Source organism: Nymphalis io, chromosome 13 (assembly GCF_905147045.1).
Source record: "Nymphalis io chromosome 13, ilAglIoxx1.1, whole genome shotgun sequence".
In the NCBI taxonomy this organism is placed as follows: domain Eukaryota; kingdom Metazoa; phylum Arthropoda; class Insecta; order Lepidoptera; family Nymphalidae; genus Nymphalis; species Nymphalis io.
In genome coordinates this window covers 206,920-233,921 of record NC_065900.1, presented here as the reverse complement: position 1 = coordinate 233,921, position 27,002 = coordinate 206,920, and the positions used below count along the sequence as shown (strand labels likewise).

Here is a 27,002-nt window from a genome sequence, read left to right as displayed (position 1 = left end):
GACAGTAATAATTTTACGAACAAATTTTTTTTGTGTTCCATTTTTGTGATATAATGCAAAATAATGTAAACTAAGTGATATAATGTAAAGAACAGTCTTTACATTATATGCAATAAAGTATAATTAAACTAATAATTTATCCACTTTATAAATACTGTTGAGAAATACTTACTACCACAAAATATGTACTTAATAATTTTAATTTATTTATTTTATATTTATTCTGAGTTTGAAAATATTATCAATGGTATATTCTAAGCATGGGATTGGTGTAATACTTTACAACGAGTAATTTAACATCGTTAAAATGTACCCCCACTTCATCTACATTAGTTTAGGTACCAATTACTGAGGATAAGGACATAAGTCTCCTAGTAGGATGTAGATATGACTTTGATAGTCCCAAATATCCGCGTTTAACGCGGGCTGATCCGAAGCATTGTCGCATGAAGTCCGTAATCCAGACGAAGCAGTTAGACAGTGGCGTGCCGCCTGCCGAGTAGGAAGGGTGTGTACTCGCGCTCCTCGCGACGACTGCCGAGAATACGATCGAGTTTCAAAACAACGACACCGCTTCGACATTACGTTCTCTTCATACTTTTCTTAAATTCATTATAAAACAAATGCGTCTCTTTTGTGATATATTTGTACTATCCTAAATTTAAATTTAAGAGTATATTTTAATTAGCGTAAAAAACCAAACGCGTCCGTCGTGCGTACAATGTGTATTCAAACGAATTAGCATGGAACGGTGGATCCCATGAAACTGCAGCCATGATATTCAAAATGGGGTTAAAGCCTCCGGGCAAGAGCCCTCCGAAAAAAGAGACTAAAGAGAAGAAAGAAGAGGAGAAATGTGAGGAAAGATGCCCCGATCCATGGATGTACTGTGTCGTGTTGTGGTGTGCGTGTGCCATGAGTCTGATATCGAGTGGATATAGTCTATACAAGCAGCAGGGGCTGCAGGACAGGTTGTCGTTACTGGAAGAGCAGCATTTGGCATTGAGAAGTGCAGTTTTGGAGCCGCAGCAACCCTTAGTCGAGAGACTTAGAAGGGAAGTTCTCTCCAGACCACCCGGTTTTTGGAGGGCAAAAAGAAGTATTCGTGACTATGGTGACTGCGTTTGCCCGCCAGGTAAGTTGAATGAATAAATAAAACGAACTTTAATTTTCTTTCACAACTAGTAAAGCCCTGGATAATTCATAGGACTAGATTTGTTACATAAACTTAGTACGTTTGAAAATAAACATTTCAACAATGCTTCGACACAGCACCGCGCGACCCCCTGACAAGGAAGTGCTTGACAAATTGCAGAGTATTTGTAGAAAAACATTAGAAGATAATAATATTCATAACTTTGTCTTATACCTTAATCTTTTTAATAACAAAAAAAATATACTCAAATCGATTTTTTATTTTTCTAATAAAATTATTTTAAATCTTAGACTAAATTATACCCTCTTAAATAAAAAAAAATACAAATTCCTAGTAACGACATTTTTTGCATAATAGGTATCTTAAAATATTTAACCTGAAAAAATTAGAACCCATTTACTTATTAGGCTAAATAAGAAAATATAAAATGAAAAAAGAAAAAAAAGAAAAATACGGGTTAAAGTATGGCATAAAGTCGCTTAAAACTATTTATCTAGGTATTTTTTTCTTACTTAGCATACACATAAAAATACAAGTATATTTGTTAAAAGCAAATAATATGATAGTTACATTTCAAACTCGACTCAGGAACATAAATATTGAGACTGGTCATACTCGAACAAATTGAATTGACAGGCAAACATACACACGAGTATTTACCTCATCTCAATGCCGTGGTAAATAACTATTAAAACCGATCAACTCTATCAATATTTGTTCAGTGGTGAAAGCATTTCCATATGGTACATTCAAATTTCCTGTTACATTATTTAAGTTTTATCATCTTCGATAATGTGTTTCATAGTCCAAGGTCCAGTAACCAGTAAGCAGTAACAGCCTGTTAATGTCCCACTGCTGGGCTAAGGCCTCCTCTCCCTTTTTGGGGAGAAGGTTTGGAGCTTATTCCACCACGCTGCTACAATGCGGGTTGGTGGAATACACATGTGGCAGAATTTCGGTGAAATTAGACACATGCAGGTTTCCTCACGATGTTTTCCTTCACCGAAAAGCACGAGATGAATTATAAACAGAAATTAAGCACATGAAAATTCAGAGGTGCTTGCCCGGGTTTGAACCCACGTTCATCGGTTAAGATTCACGCGTTCTTACCACTGGGCCATCTCGACCTCGACCAGTCCAAGGTATAGTTTGATAATCCAGTTGATATTAAATTTCCCACAAAATATTTTTTTTTTAATATAAATTTATTAATTAATATTAATGGTTTAACCCGCTATGCTTAGTTTGTTATTATTATTCATTTCGTACTCGGCAGTTAACTATCATAAGGAATCTTATTAAAATCTGCCACATAACTCCAATCTCCAGAGTTTCTCCTCAAAAAGGAGAGCAGGCTTTAACCCAGCAATAGGACATAAGCAGGTTGTTTATATATTACAATAATTGACATTAAAGTATAATATTATCATTTTTAAACAAGTTTTTGTTATCATGTACTAAAAAAGATAAAAATTATACTTTACCTAAAATTATACCTGATACATACTCGACAATGGTCTAGTCACCATTGTCGAGTATGTATCAGGTATATTAAAGTAACTCTATTTTCTTCCTTAGGGTTCAATCTTGCTTCGTTCTAAATTTTAACAAAATCGGTTCTTTTGTTTAGCCGTACAAACGTACAGACAGACAAATAGTTTTACTTTCGCATTATTAGTATAGATTGTTTTGTCACCAGCGGAAATTGTGTGTAAAATTTCAACTCAATCGATTGTGTAAGACCGTCATAAAATTTTATTTGCATCGACTCACTAATACTAGCAGGTAACGTTAATCTTTAAAATCGTGTAAAAAGTATAATGCAAATGAAACAATAAAATGCACGTCTTTGCACTCTTCCTTGCCTATGATACAGAATATTTGTTCCCTGAACAGCTTCCGCTATCAGTTTAATTAGAAACTATCTCTTTCAAGTGAGTACGTTTTTTTAATTTTTTATTTGTTTATTTTTTTTAACGACTCTTTTGATTAAATCTGTTATTTGAATCTTATATTGTGCTCATTAAAAAAAACCTAAATATCGCACACGCACTATTCAGCTAAGATGTTGCCAAATGTATTATTTTTTTCTAGAATGAAAATTTTGTAATTTCTCTTTGTATATATACAATTGCAAATTTAGTATACCAGTTCTTTTTCATCTACAGACGTTTGCATACTTTGTAAATAATAATTTAAATAACAATATAAGAATTTACATTCGTTCAAATAAAACGGCATTCATTTTTTTATACATTATTCAAATACCGACGAAATACATTTGAACACGACGACGCGACATATTGTTTCAATCGTAGTATTGTTTTAAATCACATTCGTGTACAATTCGATCACACATTCGATGGCGATTTGCATTCATTCAGTGTCATTATATATATTATTAATGATCGTACAAAATTGCACCGCGCACTATGCACGACCAATAAATCATTCTATTCAATACGAAACGGATCGTAATTATTCGATCAATTGTATCTTTTATATAATGATCCCGTTAAAACAACTTGTTGATTCACAAATATGTACTATAGTATTATATAACTATTAACAATTATAATAAACGGATGTTAAATACAGATTTTAATAAATTATGTTTAGAGTCTCATTATACATCAGGCAACGAATAATTTAAGATGATATTTTTTTTATGAAATATGTAAGCGGATGCCCAAATAAAAAAATCCAATGCGCCATAAACCTTGGGAACTAAGATATTATATCCCTTGGTGCCTGTAATAACACTGGCTGACCCTTTAAACCGAAATACAACAATACTAAGTATTGCTGTTTGGCGATAGAATATCTGATGAGTGTATAATTTACCCAGAAGAGCTCGCACAAAGTCCTACATATAAGTAAATTTTTATCTTAATTTACCATATTCAATAAAATAAATATATATGCCATGTGGTTTTAGTAGAGTAGAATAGAGCCACTTCATGTCATTCCGTAGGTGTCATAAGAGCCGACTGAGAGAATACTTGTTAAGTGCATTCATTAATCGAACACTTAAGCGTCTCGACAACCCATGTGTTGACGAGGATCCAACACATCAGGAATTAGCAAAAGCATTGCCAAAGAGGATTGACATCAGAGACACCGCAAATGTTTTCTACATGGATACTGATCACAAATTAATGGGATAATGATGATGAATGATCAATTTAATACAAGATCTATTAAACTTGAAATTCCTACTTCAAATCAAAGATATCTCAAAGATTAATATTTTAGCACTTTTTTCCAATTTTAATCTCTTTGAATCACGGTTAATATGGACCTCATAATTTCGTACCGGTGGGTCTAAAAGGCCGACCTCTTCAAAAAAGCTATTAATTTTTTTGGGCCGCAATACGAAGTTAATCCCGGGTTGAAAGCTGTCAACTAACCCCATAGTTATCAGAGCTGCCCTCAGGCGCTGATCGAAAAAATGATAAACGGTCCGGATGGCGCGAAAACGCCGGGGGTGACACTCTTATTTAAAGGTTACGATAAGTCGCAGTTAATACGGGAACAGCTTTTTTATTACGGCTTACTTTAATACTGTGATTATTAGACCTTTTCTAAGTATCGAGATTGAAGGTTCCCTAATAATTCCAAAATTTATCGTCGACTTTTATGTTTTTGACAAAATATTTTATCAACAAGGAAAAATGCCTGACGCAGCCGTATAACTATTGACATTTCTATGTTCAGATCGTTCGGTGTATATATCTTGTTTTACCCTTAATTTATTCCATAATACGCAGTAACTAATATTAATATATTTTACTCAGTAAAAAGTATAAATAATCGAATAAATAAACAGACAAATAATAATTACAATAAAGCAATTACTCCATTCAAATTGGCGTCCGCATTGTGTTTAGTTATCGTCGTTGCATTTAATTATAGCAGCGTCGCCCGTCGCTAGGTAAATAAATGAATCCACTAATTTAGAAAATCCGTGGGAACGTCGTGCATTCGATAGAAAAAAAAACAAACTAGGGGTACCAAATACCCGGTCGCGATAAAACTGACGCGTGCATTTGACAGCACCCTGCGGGTTGAGCCACACGCTAGGACTTAATGCTGTGTGAAGCTACATAAATACTCAATAGATAGATAAAAAGCAACGTAAATAACAGGAAGAACATACAAGCATAAGGGTTATGTCAGAATACAGTAATAAATATACTTCTTTGTTAATTCAAACAAATCCTGTACATATGGCACAAAATAAATTGATAAATGGTAACTGCTGTCATCCATTAAATTGGATTACTGGTTTTATGAATACCGTTTACGTTGTAAAAACTATATGTAATTAATTACTTTAAAAACGGTATACAGATTTAATCTATTATTCACTCAGTAACCAGGTTATACATTTTTTGAATTATCTTCTGCATTTATAAGAGATGAAGAGTGGCCGCTGTCATTTTCACTAAAACAATTCGGTTCAACTCCATATCAAATTGCTAAATGTTGGAAAAATATGCACTGTGTTTCATAACAATACTTGACTCAGCCCTCGTATTATCAGCGGCGTTGGTGAGTGCCGTACAACGAATTGATCCCTGATCGCTTTCCAATATAAACCCGTGTCCAGTGTCCACTCATTTGTACAGCTTTGCTCAGTAATTACATACATTCCATTTTAGTCGCAGTGATTACAAACATATTTCGTTTTTCATTGGAATATTGGGAGTTGTTTCGTTTTATCCGTTTCTATCAACAATAGCGTCAATACAATTCTACAATACTACTGCTACGTATCAGATGGAATAAATGACATTCCGAATAATATAGATATAATAAGAGTTCAGTAGATTATATATTTAGATGTAGGTACTAATAGGCTAGGTGGTGAAAATAAAAAGTACTTATTACTCATCGAATCTGAAAGACTTAGGAAGTACCCTAAAAGAATAAGGAAGGGTTAACAGCATTTAATGACAAAGACTAATATAAAAAATGTGACCTTCTCGGCGCTCCTGTAAAAACAATAATAAGATTATTGTGACATTTCCATAGTTTGTACAAAATAATATTTCAATAGAAATAAAATATAAAAATCCAATTTAATATATTCAATTAGTGTTAAAATTAATTAGGAATCGGATTGAGGCAGGTGAAGCCGTGAGTATATTCAATTAGTTACAAATATTATTCCATTACTAAGTTAATGCAAACAAAACAACAAGCAATTTTAAAAAATAATATATTATATGCTAATTATGTTAGCACATTTAAAAATATAATATTATTATTTTTATTACAGGACTTTATGCCTTCTTGAGGTTGTCATATTGAATTATATATCCCGTGTGTGACGTAACAGCCTATAACCAGCAGGCGATCAAGATGATTCTAACGGTACCGCAATAGTCAAAATTATAAAAGGTAGTTTAGAAGATATGCCAGAATAGATGAACATACATAGCCTACTGAAATCATTACCCTCCTTTTGGATTAGCTGTAGTCGAGTAAAACTAGTCACGATGATTTGAAACATAAATTCAGGACTGGAGCTTTTCGCATTGGAACGCTGTACGTGAATCCTCTCATCGTATTATGGGAAGCGCTTGTAAGTGCCAATCCGCATACGAGTAGTCGAATCGTGATCACTTCCAATACCGACGTCCAATCTTCGATACTATTTATTTGGTCAATTTCGTTGATTACACCGCTGTTAGATTTTTACAGCAGTAAAAATCCATGTGAAGTTCTAAGAAATACAAAAGAACATCACTTAAACTGAAGTTAAAATGAATTAAACAAATATGTATGTATTTAGAGCGAGAATGTTCTCGAAGCTATTGAAATTAAAGCAGGTCACTACATCACTGGCACCGCATTGTACCACAGCATGATCTACCCGCGCTTTAACTTATCTAGTAATTGTTCGAGTCTTGTTATAAAATCGAAGTTAACGTTTTTTTTTTTTCTTTTAATAAAACAACATTGTTACCTCCGTACAAAACATGCTCAGTGTCTTGTTACACTACAGGATAAAGTTTGGGCGGCTTGTGGTTTTCCTTGAAAGTACTTTTGAGGTTTCTGTGTACTTAGCGATACTTGCTTGTTCTTACCTGTGTACTGCTACTAGTTTCAACAAAGAGTTATTCAATTGAAACTATGCGTGCACTGTAACGGAAAATGATACCATATTATGTAAAGTCAGTGCAAGTGATACGACTCGCTACGCCAGCAACTTTAAGCGCGCGGACGTCGGACATGATATTTTTTTTGTCTCATTATCCGAGATAAAAGTTGATTGTATGTAACGTAACGTAATGGTACAGTTTTATGCGGAGTTTTATGAAAATCCAATGTAATATTTCCAAAAACGGACATTGTTAAATACATGACTGTTTCTGCATCCGTATCGACTATCTCTATGAAAGTATTTAAATAATAAAATAGAAGCAAAGCTCGTAACATGTTTTCATAACGTATAATGTATTAGTTTCTCTAGCGATTAATACTATAATAATGAAAACTAAAGGAATAGAATTTTCTAGTTCTAAAACAATACTTTTTAACTCGTATATCAAAACAGTAATTTTAAAGCGAGTTATATCGTCTAATGAAAATTTGAAGATAAAAGATCCGCGGGAGCCGTCTCCGTGAGTAACAACGCTCAGTGTTGTCTATGATATAAGAACGTGATTCTTAGAACTTACTTGTAGCTTACGAGTAAAGTAAGTGTAGCAAGTTCTTAAGCTACGCTTTTTGAGCTAGTGAACAGCTGAGTTTTCTCTTTGTCTCATAAGAAATCAAAATTTACATTTCACAAATGCTTGAAAAATCCGGCTCCCACTGCTGGGCCTTCTCTGTTCGAAAAGAATAGGAGTGCGGATGCCCACACGAGATAAATTATAAATAAATTGAACCTGAGAAATTATTGGTGTATGCCCAAATTTAAATCCGCAATCTTCGGTTAAAATTTTCACGATTTAACCACTAAGACAACTGAGCTTAGCAGGAACTTAATCGTTTCTGAACTTTGTGACCAGATGCTTAATTTGGTTTATGATATTTTAGTCTTCTCATTTAAAATTAACAAAGAACATCAATATACCGATATAATACCAAAATCCATTGAAAGGAGCGGGACTAAAGATTTGGAATGGAATGTTAATTTTCTATATTAAAATAATTTTCTACGATGGTTAATATTTTTTGTCTTTTTTCATTTACCTGTCATGCTTTATTAGGACGTATATCTAGTTAAAACGCCTGTCATGTCCGTCCATCAAATGCAATTATTATGCGAGCCAACCGTTTAGGTCCACGATGTTCATGTTTGGCGTAACGCCAGACAGTCTAGCCTAGTGTATGGTACAGATTAAAAGATCGAGATTACAGATGGTATAGGAGATAAAACTCATTAAGGAAACTTAATGGCTGCAAGCACAACCGGAGACAAAGACATTATAGCAAATCTATTATTCAGTTAAAAGATGCAATCTATGAGTCATTATATACATTTAATTATGATGTCAAAAATTGTTGAAGCAATTCAGAATCGTAAAGGGAAAGCTTTACATTTTTTTGTTTGGCTCAGAACTAAATGAGTCAGAAATTCCCGTAATAAAGCAATCACGATATGCTTATTACTGTGTTAAATGGCAAGGCTTAAGCTATTTACATACAACGATTGTCATCTAACCTCCATAAACCTGTCAAAGAGCAGTTATCATTTATTCTAATATTAAAATTATCTGGCATCTTAATAAGCTCCATTTACGTATCGTCCTTTTCACTGCACCATCATTACACTCTAATAACATCGAGTATAGAAATGTGAGAGACTAAATATGGGAAAATAAATTAAGAGACACAAAAGGTGTGGATTAAGTGCCTTGGTGAGGGCTAATAAAGGTCCAATGTACATTGTTTTGCACCTCCTACATACTTCTGATGATAAAGCTTGTTCTTATATTTACCAGTAGTAAAACACGATATATTTATTTACATGAAAACGCTTAACGGCGAACAACAGAAATATTATGTTTATGATTTTTATAAACTATTTTATTTTAAAAGTATGTCGTAATGGTTTATTTATATCTGAGTTTCTTCCACCGGTTCTTCTCTTTTCCGTACCGGTAGGTTCTAGTTTGCTATCAATAATTGAGTTTAATATTTCCATGTTGAATAAAGTATTTTGATTTTTGATATAATAATTATTTGCATAAAGAACTCAAATACACATATAATACTCAAAATTTAAAAACAATTTCTGTACAATTGACCGAAATGGTGACAAAAATCACCGCACCTTTTCCGCAGTTTCGAAGAAGTAGTTTATAATTTTAAAGCAAGTTTACACGAATAAATTACATGGCCTATTTTACAAATCGTATAGTAAAATAAAAAGAAACTTCAGAAAGTAAGTCCGTTAATTTCTATAGAAGTGAATTAGGCGCATAACTAATCTGTTCAGTTTTCTAGCCATTGTTTAAAGTTCGTAAAGGCTCTGAAATTACTGCGATCCAGTAATTTCGAGTTTACCTAATTGCTCAAAGGCTAAGCTAGAGGATAAATAGCCTTTTATTGATTACAGTTTATTATTTATTCACTTTATTTCACAAAAAATTAAATAGAAAAACTTACAAATATATAGGATAGGTACTCGTCAAATATCACTTAATCAAACTTAATTTTAATGATCTATCAGTTGACTTCGAAAAATTAAATTTTGTTGTTTTAATTAAAATTACGGTGCCAAGCTCTAGTCCAAAGAGGTTTAAGTAGGACTAGCGTTGATGTTATTAAAGCGATCGATCGGCTTTACCGCAAAGTAGTAAGTAAAGTAGGGCACATTATAATATTTAGGCAGCTCCTAAACAAGTATTTGCGAAGTAAAATTGCGTTTACCAAAGCTTATTTTACTTTCTCTATTATCTGGAAGGGAGAAAACTAATAGCGCGGCAAACAGAGGATGTTTAATCAAAACTATGTGATTAAACATCATGAACTAACCATGAGCGACGACGCGGAATGAAACCTTTGAAAATTTTCGAACCCAACAAAGTTTCCGATTCATGATCAGCTTTAAAATATCCGATTCATTGCCGATATGAAATACTCTTTTGGCCTTTGAATAGTTTTCGCTAAGTTCGAAAGGCTTAAACTTCGCAATCGCTCCGTCTGCACGAGGTCTTCATCTTCGAATTAAATTTCCTGAAAATACAAATTGTTTCCGAAAACTCTTAAGCCATTTCGAAGATAGTACATAAATAAAGGTACGAAAATAACTTATTTTATGACGCGTTGTACTTTATATCTCAATGACTATAAGTAAAAGTAATCAACTTAGATTAATAATTTATTTTCTTGGATCACTTTTATTGGTTTCTAAGAGATACTCATTAATATTAACATAATCTTATAGACCTGGTTGAGAAGAGCGTGTGTGAGCTAAAAGCTTTCAAAGGTGGCGAGTTGATTCTAATTGAATGTTTGCGGGAACTGAAACTGGAAACATGGAAAAAATAATTTTACAACGTGTACGTAAGGAGCATAATTGTTTGAAATTGTCTAAAGAAATAATTTCTAAATTATGAAAGTTTACGCTTGATATAACCAAGCTTTGATCAAATAATAACAAGTCTTAACAGTACATTAATGTAAAAGATTATCGTATCATTTCATGGCGCATATATTTTTTGACAATCAAATTGAATTTTGACTCCCTGGGCATTTTTGGAAAGCGTTTAAATTGAAAATTATGTTTCAAATGACGATTTCAAAGGGACATTTTATTTTCCACTTTTATATTAAAACTTAATTACACCCATTAAAATTTGTATGTTTTCGCAAAACAAAATCCTTTTTTTTTGGTAAATATGTAATCTATATATATAAATAAAATTGAAGTATCTGTCTGTGATTTCAAAGTATATGCCTGTTTTCAAGGTAGGTTGGCTATTCGCGAATTACCAAATCAACAATCATTTTTTTTGTTTTTGTCTGTCTGTCTGTCTGTTTGTCCCGGTTAATCTCAGAAACCGCTGAAACTTACAATTTGAAATAACTAAATTATTATAAGAAGTATTTCGAGGTTCCGTTTAATCTTTGTTTCATCAAAATCGGTTATGTCTATCAAAAGTTATAAAAAACGTACGTTTTTTGATGTTATAACATATGTCGCGGATATAAGATTTATTATTATTATTTATGTTATAGGTAGCCGGACTGCTACCGTATGTGATCGCTACCGTCCTTAGACATTGGCGATGTAAGAAATATTAACCATTCCTTACATCGCTAATGCGCCACCAGTTTTGGGAACGAAGATGTTATGTTCGTCGTGCCTGTAATTACACTGGCTCAGTCATCCTTCAAACCGTAACGCAACCATACTAAGTATTGCTGTTTAGCTGTAGAATATCTGATGAGTGCGTGGTACCTAATCAGACGGGCTTCGGGGACAATCTTGATAGAGCACAAAGCCCACCACCGTTTACAAAAAGGTGCTTCAATTATTAATTATAAATAAAGTTTTTAGTGAGTTTAATAATTTTGTTTAACCTGAGTTTGATATAATAAAAAAATGGTACGCTTGCTCATTTAAAGTATTAACTATATCCAACGGCGTGGGTAGATGCCGGGGTATTCAAGCAACAGAATCGTAGATCGGAATATTTGTATAAAATAAAATTTTCTTCAAGCCATTTAAGTCACAATAAAATATGTTAAAGTGAAACTTCAGGGATTCACAGTAAGTTCTCTAGAATAGTCATCAATCTAAAAATTAAAAAAATCTTTATCCTTACTTTCTTCTAACCAGAATGACATTTTACTTTAAAATCACAGACTTCCAAACTATCATTTATCGTTTCCTTATACTTAAGCACAAGCAAAGCCGCGGGCAACATCTAGTTACGAAATATGTAGGGTACGTTTAGACAATCTCAAGTAATTTCCTGAAATAAAACAATTTAAATAGAAGACTTAAAACATTGAAAAGTTAATTTCAATGCAATTTGCTATTTAAATTGTTCCGAAGGTCGGAAAGAATTATGCGGTAGACCAGAAAATCCTCCGTGGCGGAGACTAAATTAAGGCCATCGACAAGCAAATGTAGGAGATACATTAATGGAAGTGTTCCGAAGAATTCGCCGTGGAAAATGCTGAATCGAGTCATTACGATGAAACGTGTTGAACAATAAGTGTATTTGCACAGTTCATTATTCAATATAATATTATACAATAAAGTACTACATGGAATACTTCTAAATAACTCCTTTAACATTGGTTTTGACAATTTTTCATTGTTAATCAAAATTAATTTTATTTTATTTCATTTCTCTGTTAAGTTTTATCTATACCAGAGAAGAACATTTACAAAAGTGAACTCTATTTTATTTTACTTCTATTTATTATAACTTGTTTAATTATCAAGTAAACTAGAAGGTTACTGTTTAATTATATTTGTCTTTTTCGTCATATTTTCGTTGTTATTTTATTATATTTAATTTCAGCTTAAAACAATACTTGTAAAATATAAATGTATGATTCATTTGAAGAGCTCTGATGTCTGAAATACAGATATGTATTTATTTATCTCGTCCAGACACAGCTGCCTTGTTGATTTATTAGATAAATTATTTATTAATCTCACATAGATTTTTAATAAACAAATAATTATTTATATTTTATTATTTATATGTCTTTTTAAGCACTTGCTTAGAAACGGTCCAATTTTACTATAATGTATTTTTGTATGCGATTTTTCACGCTAAGTCTTCTGTTTGACTTCACTCAACATGCTAACATTTTCTCTTAAGTGATGCAAGGTGACGTCGTCTCGGTTGGCTGCGACGCGTGTTCGTTGACAGTAAGGAAATGGCTCGAGATGTTTGCGCAGCATATCACTTAAAGGGTACTCGCAGGTAGTCGGCTTGTGGTGAATAAATACGGCGTGATTATACTGTAAGAAAAAAAAAATAAAAGCTCGACTGTGGAAGCAAACTGTTCATACGTGAAATTAAATAACTATGATAATTAATCAGTGTTTATTTACAATGAAATTGTCATTTTATAAGATTTAATTTACCTAATTTCTAATTAATTCGATAATTTTATCCGCTACCTCTATATATATATGAAAGTCATTGGATTTTTTTATTGGTAACGAGATCTAAATATTCAATATTAAAGAAATTTACTATGTACTGTTTGATTCCATAAAATACAAATCAATTAATTAAACGTTTCGTATCATATGATAATATACCTTATTTATTAAAGTTTATATATATATATATATATATATATATATATATATATATATATATATATAAGTTTTGGATCGCAATAAATCACAGAGTTCTGCGATATTTTGATAAAATGAATGGTTAAAAAATCTTGACTCTCGTATGAATTACGTTAATAACAATACGAATAAAATTTGACGAAGAGTTTCAAATCAGTCTTATAAAATAATCTCAATTTTGAATATGTTTGCAATAAGAAAACAGCTATGAATAAACCAAATTATCGCAAGTGTTCACCTTTGCCCAAGAGCCTTGTAAGAGGGATAGTGGGTAACGAATTTATTACACTGTCAGCGAGCTACCAACTACGGGACATCCTCGTAGATTATGATGTAGCGATGTGGCGCAATAATAAGTAGGTTGTTGATGTTTACATTTCAAACTGTTTTTACCGAGTAGTTGAAATAATTTCTGTTTAATTGCAATACTAGCTGACCCGACAAACGTTGTCCTGTCTTAGCTATGAATATTCAATTAGAATTGGAATAAATAATAAAAAAATATATATTTCCAACATTGTTAGTTTAATTTTTTGACGAGTAAATAATTGTTTAATTACTATTGTTCTATTGGTTGAAATTTTTTTAATGATTTTATTATAACTTGAAGTAGAAGTAACAGCTTCCAACTGTCCCAATGCTGGGCTAAGGCCTACTAGTTGTGAAGTTTTGGAGCTTATGACACCACTCATGTAGGTTTCCACAGAATCTCTTCTTCACCACCAAGCACGAGATGAATTTTTAACCGTGGTGCTTGCCAGAATTTGAATTCGAAGTTATCGCAAACTTATTTTACTGAGCTGCCACGACTCTTTTTCGGCTTAAAAACATAAAAGATATATTCATAAAAGAAATATAATTAAAAACACTGATTACAGGAAACAGTGCATATAAAACCACGAGTAAAAATCACTATAAAATATACTCGAGTGATTAAGTATAATATTAATTTCTCGCACGCAGCCGTCTGTGAGTCGGTGCGATATAATAGATTTCAGCTTTCAGTATAGCAACGCGAAAAGCTCGGTCTGCTCATAGAAAGTTTAAACCTAATTAGCTATTCATTGCGCTCCATGATATTTACATTTTAATTTATTCAGCATTATAATTACTGGAAATTTGTAATTAAATCGTACGTTTCTAGTTAAATAGACAAATAAACAAAAGCTGAGTTTGTGTATGTTATTAAAAATGAAAAAAACAAGTGTTATTTTAATAAAAGTGATGTACAAGCCTGTGATCCCACTGTTGGCTTAAGGTGTGGAGCATATTTCACGAAGCTGCTCCCATTGCGGTTTGGTATACTCATGTGACAGAAATTCATCTGACAGAAGATAAATATCATAAACAAATGTGGAGCATATAGTATTCATGCTAAGTGGTGCTTACCCGAGCTTGAACGCTTAATATTCGGCAGGATTCACGTGCCACTGAGTCATCTGAACTCTAACTTGAAACATAATAATATAATCAAAAACAAAATATACTTCACAAGAAAGCTCTTACAAGTTTTTACAAGACAAATTTAATTTAAAGCTTCCCGTTCGGAATGTGGATTCTACCGAGAAGAACCGGCAAAATACTAGCTACTGTCTTTCATCAACCATATTACATAATATATAATTAAGTATATTATATGTTTCTAGTCTCAAATAAACTGTGTAGCTTTCGTTTCGCTTGGTCGCTCAAGTGTGATCGATGTTTTAATCTCAAATTCAGCGTCCATACGTGATATCAAATCACTAACATTAATGACAATCAAAACTGTTGGCTTTCTAAATTTTCACATCCATAATGTCGTAATCACGAGCGAGAACAGGTTACTAATCAAACGTAAGAACACGCTTCACAAAGAAAAGCTAATTAGCTGCAAACAATCTCGTGTAGGGATAAGTCAATTTGGTCCCACCCACGCACAAGTACTTAAAAATCATCAAGTTGATTGAGACCTTGGAGCAGAAATCTTTTAGAACTGACACGTGTTGTAGACACAATTTTTTGCTCTATACCTGGAGGCGTAGCAACAATTGACAAGTTCCTCGGAAGCACCGACCCAAAGGATATTCAAATATATCAAAAATTTAAACTTGAAAAATAGTTTTAACAGTAGATTAATTGTTAGGCATTTTTTTCTGTATCTTTATGTATAAAGGGAATGAATGAGAGGAAAGGGAATAGAAGGAAATGACCACTCAACCAGTGGTGTTGGTCATTTGCGAGCATACATTTTTACTACAAAAAGCCACTCGTTAGTCACATATATTGTCAATACCATCAGACGTATAAGATGCTAAAGCGATATTACATTAAACAATTTTTAGCAAAAAATAACAACTGATTCTTTTTGAGACTCTTTCAATTTTGAGGAGAAGCTTTGGAGCTGATACGATCGTGCCGCTTCTTTGTAAGCCCGGGTTGATAGCAACGCATAATGCATACTATTACTTGATACATTCAGGTTTCTTCACGACGTTTTCATTACTGCCGCCAATAGATAAAATCTAAAAACAACGTTGACAAGATTCTTCGATTGTAACTACGTGTGAACACTAGAGCACGTTGGCTCGATTGAATTAATCAAATTCATATGTCTCAAAACGTCCTGTTGACACTATTAGAGAGTGATTTTGCTTCAAGCCAATCTGATTTTACTGTTTTCCGAGATCAAAACGGTGCTCTTGGGACGTGTAATGATAATCCCAGCACAGCTTCAGCCATCCTTGGTGCAAAACAAGCAAATAATCCCTTTGAAAGATATTTTTAAACCCTGTAAGCTGGTGATAAATTTAACAATGCTATTTCAACTAACGAATAATGTGTGGGTAATTTTAATTGTTAAGATTGATTGTCATTCCAAGGGGTTGGGAAACGAGCTCGCGTGAATACTCGTCAGTCTAAAATAATCTTCTTTAAAAATAACTAGAAATATAAATTAATCTTCTCCTTAGAAAGCTATAAGAGAAATTAAAAAATATTTTTTTAACGTCTATTTTTTACCTGGCAACGAAGGAGCAACAAGAAACGTCATAAGCATCCTATAGATGTTAGTGTTTTCAAATTTATATGTTAATAGTAATATCTAGACGAATCTTCCCTAGCTTATCATAGTCGAGTTTTAGTTTATTAATTAATTAAAAGATTATATGTTTCATCGTATATCTATATAAAAGTCTACCAATGGCCATAAGTGCGACGAATGGTGCATTTGCCGAATATTTGGTAATTGTACAAAATTTACTTGGATAAACCTATAATTTTGTACAGTTATTGACAATATAACTAAGATTTATGGACTATCTGTGGAGAGAGAAGACCATTTACAATCGGGTAGTACATTTGCCCGTCTGCCTTCCGGCTATTGAAATTTATCTACGCTTAAAATATATGGATAGTTTATGAGTAAAATTTGAAACGGGTTACAATGCAAAATGAGCATACCGCAGATTCATAAAAAAGTAAAGTATAAAATAAGTTTGTTTAAAATGTACCTCAGAGCTCGTTATGCAGAACACATTGCCAATTACAATAACCATCTAGATAAGAAAACGTAATTATGTTGGTTGGTAGGATTGAATCTCGCTGGGCGCTGGGCGCTGGGCGCTGGGCGGGGCCAGTCAAGTCGATAGAGTCATTAGGCGGCTATGTTGTTGATATTTCTTATTTAACCTTCGGTCAGAAAATAAAAGAGAAACTATGTTATATTTCATTCAAAAATCTACATACTGAAAAATCTAATTAAATATTCACCAATAAATAACAGTCTTCATCAGATGAAAATTAATGTTGTAATTATTACAATAACAATAAACAATTATAGACGTTATAGCATTAATTTTCTATAAATGAAATATGAAATGTTTTTAAACATAATGTTATACAATCGATAACTTATTAACATTTATATAGGATTTCGGTTGTTTTTGAATAGAATTTTAAAAAAGGAGTTATTTTTAAACCGATGTGATATTCCTGTTAGCTTCACTTGCTACTGTTCTAGTGGTGTCCTAGCGTGCAAGTGCTAACTCGCCAGTGAGTAAGCTTGTTGACTCAACCCATTTTACTCGCGCACTTTATTAGACTCAACGGTCTGAAATACCACCACTAAGACATTATATTACAGATAGTATCTATAAACTTTATATTGTAAATTTGTATCAACTAAATTATATCCTGTACTGCAAAGAGATAAATGTGTATATACGATGTCGAGATACAAAACTAATCATTATTAGATATTTTTAGATTCAGTAGTGTTTTCTAAGAACTCGCTTCGATCTCACGTGAAATTTTCTAAATCGAGTTACAGTGATACGCTATTCTGTTACGTGTATCATTTAAATGTTATAATGAATTACAGTCAATATGTTTTGCGACACATACCACTTGCGACCTTTTACGATCGTGATCCGTGGTGAGTTATGAGTTTGTTCTTATAGAATTGTTGTACTAATTTATATCAAATGCCTTACTTTGACCTTAGTAAATGAATTAAAATAATGTATTTTATCTCTCGCTAAAATTTTATATTTATATTAAACCTGTTTTCATATTAGATACCGTATAGGTCTATAACACTCCACTTATGTGTTTATATTAACATTATTCTTAAAAACTTGAACTCACTTTAATGGGACTTATAAATTATTTCAATTAATCATTTCGTACATAAAAGGCTTTATAATCGATATATTTCTGAAGTAACAACTTGTATATGTCTCACTGCTTAACAAAGGTCTCCTTTCCTTTTGAGGAGAAGAATTAGAGCATATCCCACCACGCTGCTCCAATGTACGGACTCACTTACGATGTTATTCAACACACAAATTAAGCACGTGAATCAATGTTCCAACCCAAATTTGAACCCGCGATCACGGTTCATGCCACTGAGCTATATCGTCTCATACATATTATATAGTTCTTGCTTCAATCAAAACTTTTATGATACCAATAACCACACATCAAACATTTGTTTGTATGTTTTCTTTGTCACATTCGAAAAAAAATTACGTGACTCGCCTGGCGTCACCCTTTGACGGCAGCTTTTATTTTTATTACGCCCTTTATGGGGCTGAGGATTTATTTTTATAGTCTGCGGTAATTGAAATGCTTTTGTCTCCGGTCTGTGTTGGCTCTGTTTTTTTTTAAAGTATTATACGATTGCTTGAAAGATTTTGAGTATCAATTACAATTTTATTACTTGGACTTTAAAAGTGTATGTAAAAAATATTAATTTCGTTTTTAAGTTTATCTCGTGAGGCGCTTAAGCTGCTTTTAAAAGGATAGCCTTTTATTTTTAAATCCTTAAGAAATGTAAAACTTCTATAACTTCGTTTTTAATTAATGTAAGTATAGGTTTGTTTGTTTTATATTACTTTAATTAAATACACCTTTTTATTGAAAAAGAGACAAAACAAAATAATATTTCTTTTTTTTAATTACAAATTCTATTCTATTGATTGAATTATTATTTTCAATTGATCTACAAATGCTACAAATGATGTTTTAAATCTATTTTTATAATATATTTACATTTATAATTTTTTTTTTTTTTATAGAATAGGAAGGTGGACGAGCATATGGGCCACCTGATGGTAAGTGGTCACCAAACGCCCTTAGACATTGGCATTGTAAGAAATCTCAACCATCGCTTATAGCCAATGCGCCACCAACCTTGGGAACTAAGATTTTATGTCCCTTGTGCCTGTAATTAAACTGGCTCACTCACCCTTCAAACCGGAACACAACAATATCAAGTATTGCTGTTTTGCGGTAGAATATCTGATGAGTGGGTGGTACCTACCCAGACGGGCTTGCACAAAGCCCTACCACCAGTAATTTACTAACACAAATATATTCTAATAAATTGCAAACATATCTTCAGACATTTAAAGCGAGCCCCTCACAATGATTCGATGCAAATCACTGCAATAAAAAACCAGTTTCGACAATCGTTCCATTTAATATTAATCCGCAACACACAAATAAATACATACACACATTACGAACACACACAAGCGAACGAGTGTAAACGCTATCGACTAACACAATATAACCTACACATACGCAACCCCAATGGTCCAAAGAGACAATGACCTCGGACAGCCCTTTAAAAATATTTGGGGCGATCAACCCTTTATGCGGATATTTTGATTTGTAATTTGCTAAAAACAAAAACTTTATCGATATATATACAACTTAGTTATGGTAGCTTTACATTTATTTTAATACTGTAACACGACGATTTGAAAGTGCTTTTACGAGTCTACTTGAATAGTTAATGCGTTTTTATAAACACTCATAAATGAAGTTGTTTATATTTGTGTATTTAGAAAAACTAAATTAGCCGAGGTGGCTGAGTGGTTAGAACGCGTTAATTTTAACCAATGATCGCGGGTTGAAACCCTTGCAAGCACCATAGAATTTTCATGTGCTTAAATTGTGCTTATAATTCGTCTCGTGTTTGGCGATGAAGGAAAACATCGCGAGGAAACCACTGAAATTTGACTGCAATTCTGCCACATGTGTATACACTAACAGGGGAGGCCTTATCCCAGCAGTGGGATGTTCATAGGCTGTTACTTTAAATAAAAAAAAATCGAGGATATAATTTTAATCGCCGGCTCAATAGTTTCATCGATGAGATTCATAGAGACTTGAAAAGCAAATCTACAATAGAGATCTTCATTAAATCGATCGCCACACACAATTAGCGTCCTCTTTGAGACGTTCTAATTATCCTGTCTTGGACTTGAATTGAAAGTATTTTTTTTTTTTATTATATTCTCAAAGGGAAGTAAATTATTTCCACAAAGAAAACTGATATCACATGCAGTTTCGTCGAGTGGTCGATATTTCTTAGAAGGAACCATTCGATATATTATTTACGTGCGAAGCGCCTTTTGTACTCTATCCCTATGACTTACCATTTACTAGACGTTTACGGCGTTATGAAACTTTAAAAATAGTCTTCGCAAATCGGATGACGGAAATAGATATTTCAAATGAACAAAATATTTTGTCGTATTGCTTTTCTTTGCATTTTAGTGTACTCTTTATGACGATAAGGTTAGGAGTTTATTGCACCACGCTGCTCAAATGCGGGTCGGTAGGTACACGGGCTAAATATTATCCGGTTTCCCTACGATCTTTTCTCTTACCGACAGTCACATGGTAAAATGTAAACACAAATAAAGCATATAAAAACGCAGTCGAACCTGCAATCTTCGGTAAAGATTTACGTGTCTAATGACACGTAAATGTTTCAAATCTACACTGAGCAATCTCGGCTCTCTAATTTATAACTATTTTTTCCACTAGTTTGAACTACAAGTGTGCAGATATGAAGATCTAAATATTCACTTACTTCTGAACATTGCTTAGTAGCCGTTTATTTGAACACTGATTTCACTCTTTCTATCATTAATGATTTGACATTCAAAAGAAGAAGACACAAAATTGTTTAACTAATTACCCGCTAAACAACGCTTATAAGTAAGACCCGGATCGGAGCTAAGATAATTTTTGGCAGGTTTTTATATATAATATTTTCTACTTATATACGGTGATTGTGTTAAATTATCTTCTAATTCATAAAATATCGTATAGTTATTATTAAACAATTTATACAATACGATTGCAAAATGTTTCCAACAAAATGTAGACCTTTCAATAAATGTTACACGCCTTTAGCGATTGTTATGTTAATGTAATGAATCTTTTGTAGTGACATGAATAGGAGCGGTCAGTTCACTATAACCACCACACAAACACACATGACACACACACTCACAACAAATGAATAATAACATTAAACAGGATATTTATATAACTATTTATAAAACACAGTGAATTTAAAGCGCCTAAATTCTAATGAAAACTAAACAGGTTTCGTTTAAAACGAAAAAATATATTTAAAAATCATTGTAAATACAAATTGTTAAACATAACAAAATTAAAAGTAAATGTTGAATGTGATAAAAAGTCTTAACCGTCGAGATAACAAAATTTAATTGGTTATATGTACTATGTACCAAGTAATGCGAAAAGATGGCAGAGCAGTTACTTAATGTACGTTTAATTACAAACAACATTGAATATTTTGAAACGGAACGCAGCGTTAATGGAAACATAACAATTAGCGACGCTGTTATAGAGCAATAACATAATAACAATAAGGTTAAGCATAGCCATCGTTAGCCTCTGTTAGAGGGGAATAAGGTTGAAATTATAAATATTTCAGGTCCATTGAAGCCAGCTGTGGAACGAACGGGAATCCGTCACACGTAAGTGATGGAACATTGGAACGCACGCAACGTACAATAAACACGTTGCGACCTGTGGAGTAACAGCCTAATATTTCTCCAGTGCGGGGCTTTGATGAAAATAATGATGCATGCCCAAACTGTTGAAACCAATTTTTCTTTACCAATCCCGAAATACGAAGTTCTGTTACTAATTTATACTTCTATTCTTTTATTTAAAGCTCAAAAGTTTATTTGTTTGAATGCGCTGGTCACATCAAATGCGATTTGAAAACATTTTCTTGCGATTGAAAATTCACTAATTAAAATGGACTACAGAAGATTACTCTGTCTACAATCCGCGGAGGCGAGTCTATGTTTAACGCAAATAAAACATATTAAAACATACAACTCGTATATGCGTTATGTATAGTTTCAGAATATAAGTTGCAACTTAAGATCTTATAGGATGTTTACTGGAATTTTAAGAATGACTCTGTACTCGAAACCTCTGTACTTTTATATTAAAAACCAAACAATAGGCTATGGACACACCAGCGATGTTTATAGCGACACACACAATGGGGCGTCCATTTGTGTCCACGATAAATATTGTCACATATCCCTCGAAGCACGACATTAAGTCGGATTCACTTATTCTTAGAGTTTTTGTGAACGAAAATATTTGCAGAGACGTTTCAATTTTTTGTTCTTTGTTGCCAGCTTTGCGGCGCGCACTGCGACACAATGCGTACCGAAACTATTTCTCATTGAAGAGAGAATATTGTTTGAATAAAAACACAGATGTTACTATATCACACGCATCGTTTGATTCGCTAATATATAAAGTGTAGTAGTGTTTTGTTATTTACTTGTATTTATATTGGAAAAGATAATCTATATCGCGGCTTATTATACTTCTATTTTTGGCGGCAGCTACTCATGACTTACTACTACACATGGCGATCCTTTTAATGTTCTATTAATTTTAAGTTTTAAATCGAAACATACATCGATGTAATCATTTAACTAATATCTGGATTAATATATAATCTCTGAAATAATGGTAAATATTACTTTTACGATTGCCTATTATTTCGTAATAAGCATGTTAATTGTCCTTTCAAATGTAAGCCTTCGGTGCCGACAGACTGTACTATAATCGCATTCGCGTCTCATTTTTCAACTTTCCCCCCTTAATAGTGTTAAAATCACATTTAAACAGCCAAACGAAAGGGACAAATGAACTGTATAAAGTGACAGGCGATATCATAAAGATTGGAGTACATTGAGTAGAACAAAATACGGAGCTTGATTTATTGGAAGGTTTGCAGCTTTCAATGCAGAAATAAAAAAAATATTTCCTATATTTGTCTTTTGGTATGACGATTTCTTCTTATATTTGTCAAGCTTATTTTTTTGTATCTTCGCGTTTGCAATTTTGATTAAACTTACAGTATAGAATAGGTTAAGAGTCAAAGATATTCCTAATCTTATGCTCCTTGATAGAAAGTCTAAGGTTTCGATCATGTCTCTTAATAATTTTTCATGTTGTTTCTTGGTCACGAAAGCAACGTTGTGTACTGACCCTATACAGTAATAAGCTGCAACGTTCAATTTGGTAGCGACAGATGTGAATCAACTCCCCGCTTGTCCCTATTTTCTTTCAGCCACTTCTATTAAGTGCCCGTTTCCAACTATTTTCGATTTATTATTTGTTAGAAAATATACAATTTACAACGAAATTGGTCTTCAAACAATAGCAGGTATTATCCTCTCAATTGACGATTTAAAAGATTGTTAGGGCGGGTTAAAGTCAAATACAACAGCGGTTTTAACATTTAAATCAAATAATAAATTAAAGGGCCTGCGTGTGTAATTTAGTCCAGAGTGTTCTGCTGCGGCCCTTACAGGTGATATTTATGTAACATCTGCCATTAAGTCACTTCGATAATGGTTGGGTGTTTTATAATTATAGACATGTATCAGAGATTGATGATTTTCTAGTATATCATGCATTTAATTTTTATTTAATAGACCATTGAAAGGAAATTGTTTGTTCTTCGAATGTCATTTCTGCTTACTAATTTTTCATTGTTGAGTTTTCGTTTTAGATGCATAATTTAAAAAGTGGTACTTTGAAGAGTATGTAAAATATTTCAAATTAATTTATTTATAAATTGTTTTATAAATAATTTAATTTATGATACATTGAACGAATGTAGTTTTTTACTTTTAAAAATGCTTCGTTATATTTTTACTTCTCTTATAAAAGCAATGTTGATTGTAAAGCTAAACAGAATACTCAGACGTTAATTAGTTGTGTATTGCGGTAACAAAATATTTAGTATAATCTTTCCCCGCCTGAAGCTAAAGGGATCAGTCATTCAATATGTTGTTATTTACTGACGTCTACACAATGAGTTGTTTCTATTTGTATTTACTTTTTCCTGCAAGATAATTTTAAATATGTTTTAGACGAACTTTGGCAATTTTAATCTTTTCTATTGACCTTACAATATTTTTTGTAATTGAATCAATATTGTAAACATTATTTTAATAACACATTGTATTCATCAAAGTATCTGCTGACCGTGAAACGCATTGATTGAAAATTAATCTCACAGCGAAAGGAAATAAAAATTCAGTTCCGAAACGGCTGCGCTTGTAAAATATTCAATATCCGTTTAGCCGTCGTTACTTTAATCTCGAGAGTAAATTTGTCACCCTTTATTGAGTTAGATCACCCTCGGATGACGCAGCGTAATGATAACAATCAACGGTTGATACAATGGACGTTGCAATGACGTTTTTTCTCTGACGACTCACTTCGCGCTCGTTCAAAGGATAACGGCTGGAGTATTCATTTCACATTTAACGATATCTTCAACCAGTAAATTTAAAGACAATTCTCTTTTGTCCACAGTTGCTCTTTCTTTTGTTACTTTTTACTCGATTATATTTTAATAGAATCAATTTAAATACGTAATGTACATTTAAAAAGTTCTAAAATCACCGATAGAAAATAGACTAGAAAATATTCAGACCAAGACTTTTATTATGTTCTAGTTCAAGTGAAACAGTTTTATATTAAGGACACGTGTAACATAAAAACGTATTAAGGCATATCGATTGTAAACTTCGCATTAAAAAAACGAAATTAATCTTTTTTTTTTTGTTCTGTATGAGTGTTATGTTCGAATGTTGATTCACATGCATTCGATACGTTGAAATACAACCCCTCTTGATATGACAGGTGACGCAACGGAAATTAACGAGCCTTAACATCGACCAAAAATTAACCATTTCTATGCGAAAATGAAACCCCGCGTATAACGGTTTTCTATTAATTGTTATTTAAAACATTAAGCGTAACATGGAGAAACACATCCGAATGTTGCTTATATTGGTTTTCATTTACATACATTACATTACATAGTACGAAATATTAAAATATTCGACATTCATCAAAACAAAAGTGTTCGCGTATGTTTTTTCCCGCTGCCTATTAAATCTGCGGTTGCGCTAGGTAAAGAAATAATGTCAACGTATATTACATTGCAAATTGGTTTCATCTGAGAATGTTCAATCATATTCGAATATATTCCGAGAAAAAATGTGCAAAATTTAAGAAAAATTCTCTCATTCGTGAGCACTCATAAACCAAATTCAATCACGAATTAGGGCAATCACATTGGCTCAGAAAAATTCCGAAATTATTTTCATTCAAGATATCGCTCGCATTCACGGTTCTTTCATCCCAAAAATTTTCAGTAATATTTTTGAAAGCATTTTAGAATAAAACCTTGGAGTTTCAGATGAGCACTGTAATCGCAGGGCCGGCACGTGGCATCTGTCGGGTCACGGGTCGCCGGAACTTTGCTCGCCCGAATAAATTCAGATGTTTTACAGTTTTACCGCCGGCTCAGTGTTTTGCCTTGTATTGTCTTAATGATATTCTGGCATGTACTCGTTGACATTTAAATTTTCTTAATAATATTTCTTCAAACACGGACTGCATTATATAATAATTTGGTAACGACGATGCTTATGGATTTTAAAATGACAATGTATGCCAATGACTTCAATTGGAAAATAGAAATGCCTGAAGCCTGATTTTTCAGCAGCTTTGATATCTGACGCCCTGGTGGATAGGTTATTTAATTCATGTATCACTCTGCACCGTTGTCGGTGCACCTGCAACGAGTCGGAATGCAAATGACTGCGTCCGGCAGTTCCCACTTATCCAATTTGCAAGGCTGCCGTTACTGTCACCTATACACAAATTGCTTAGCTGGTCCTCTGCTAATTGAGCTCGCTTGGTAAAATCTTTTAAACTTTTAGATATCGGTATTTGTTTTACATTTTGCGTTTAAAAATCAAGATATATTTATTGTTCCATTTTCATTAGCTAACTCCAATTTTATTTACATAAAAAACCTTTTTTATCTTATTATTTATTTATAAAGAAACAAACAGTACAATTACACGTTATATTAAGTTTTAATAACAAGACATAGACATATAAAGTTTCCAATAATAAATAATTCGTTATGACAGCAAAAAAACACACGCTATAACTGTCATCAAGAATTGTATGAAGAAAAAGAAACTACATAAAAATTTTAAAAAATTATTATAAAACAAATTAATTTTCAATATTTTAAAAGCTTAAATCGCCAACACATATCTTTGTCTTCCTTTTCAAATTAATTACTCAAAATACTAACTGTTTTTAAGTCTCAACTTTTTTTATTAAATTATTCTTTATATAATAATCGAGAAGCCGCCATTTAATTACCATTACTAAAAATGTATTTACAGTAGCGAGTCTTTTTCAACAGTTTTTTATATTATCATTTGTTTTTTTTAGGAATAGTAATCACTTGGGATATATTATCCTTCCTAAAGAGCTGCTCTCTTGAGATTTTTTTATTTTTCTTTACATTTAATCATATTCTTATAACATTTATCTGACGTTTTTGAATATATTTCTGTAATGTTTGTTTTCTGTGACAATAATGATATCATTTGAGGAATACAATTTTTCGCACACTTCGAACAACCTGCAGCAGACGCCTAACACGATAGCTTTCTTGCTCCAGCGACCCTTAATACGTTTAGCACCTACAGCGGGCCGTTAATATTTCTTTGGATTATAGCCTCTATTCCTTTCATCTTGAGTATTAAAATTACTTAACTACTTACGATGTTTCACCGCACCTCATTCCCACTTGTTCTTAAATACTTCAGCTGGCAAGGTCCCTCGCCTTTTTAATATTTTCTTATGAAATATTCTTTAAGAACGCGTGAA

General features: G+C 32.7%; 1 protein-coding gene across 1 annotated transcript in view; it reads left to right on the top strand.

The window, feature by feature from the left end:
- The first annotated feature begins 508 nt into the window (after positions 1-508).
- Positions 509-27,002, top strand: part of LOC126773051 (collagen alpha chain CG42342) — a 201,846-nt gene continuing 175,352 nt past the window's right edge. The window contains exon 1 of the mRNA XM_050493684.1: positions 509-1,135. Within this exon, the coding sequence (XP_050349641.1) occupies positions 775-1,135 (361 nt within the window). The 5' untranslated portion in view covers positions 509-774. The remainder of the gene's footprint in view (positions 1,136-27,002) is intronic.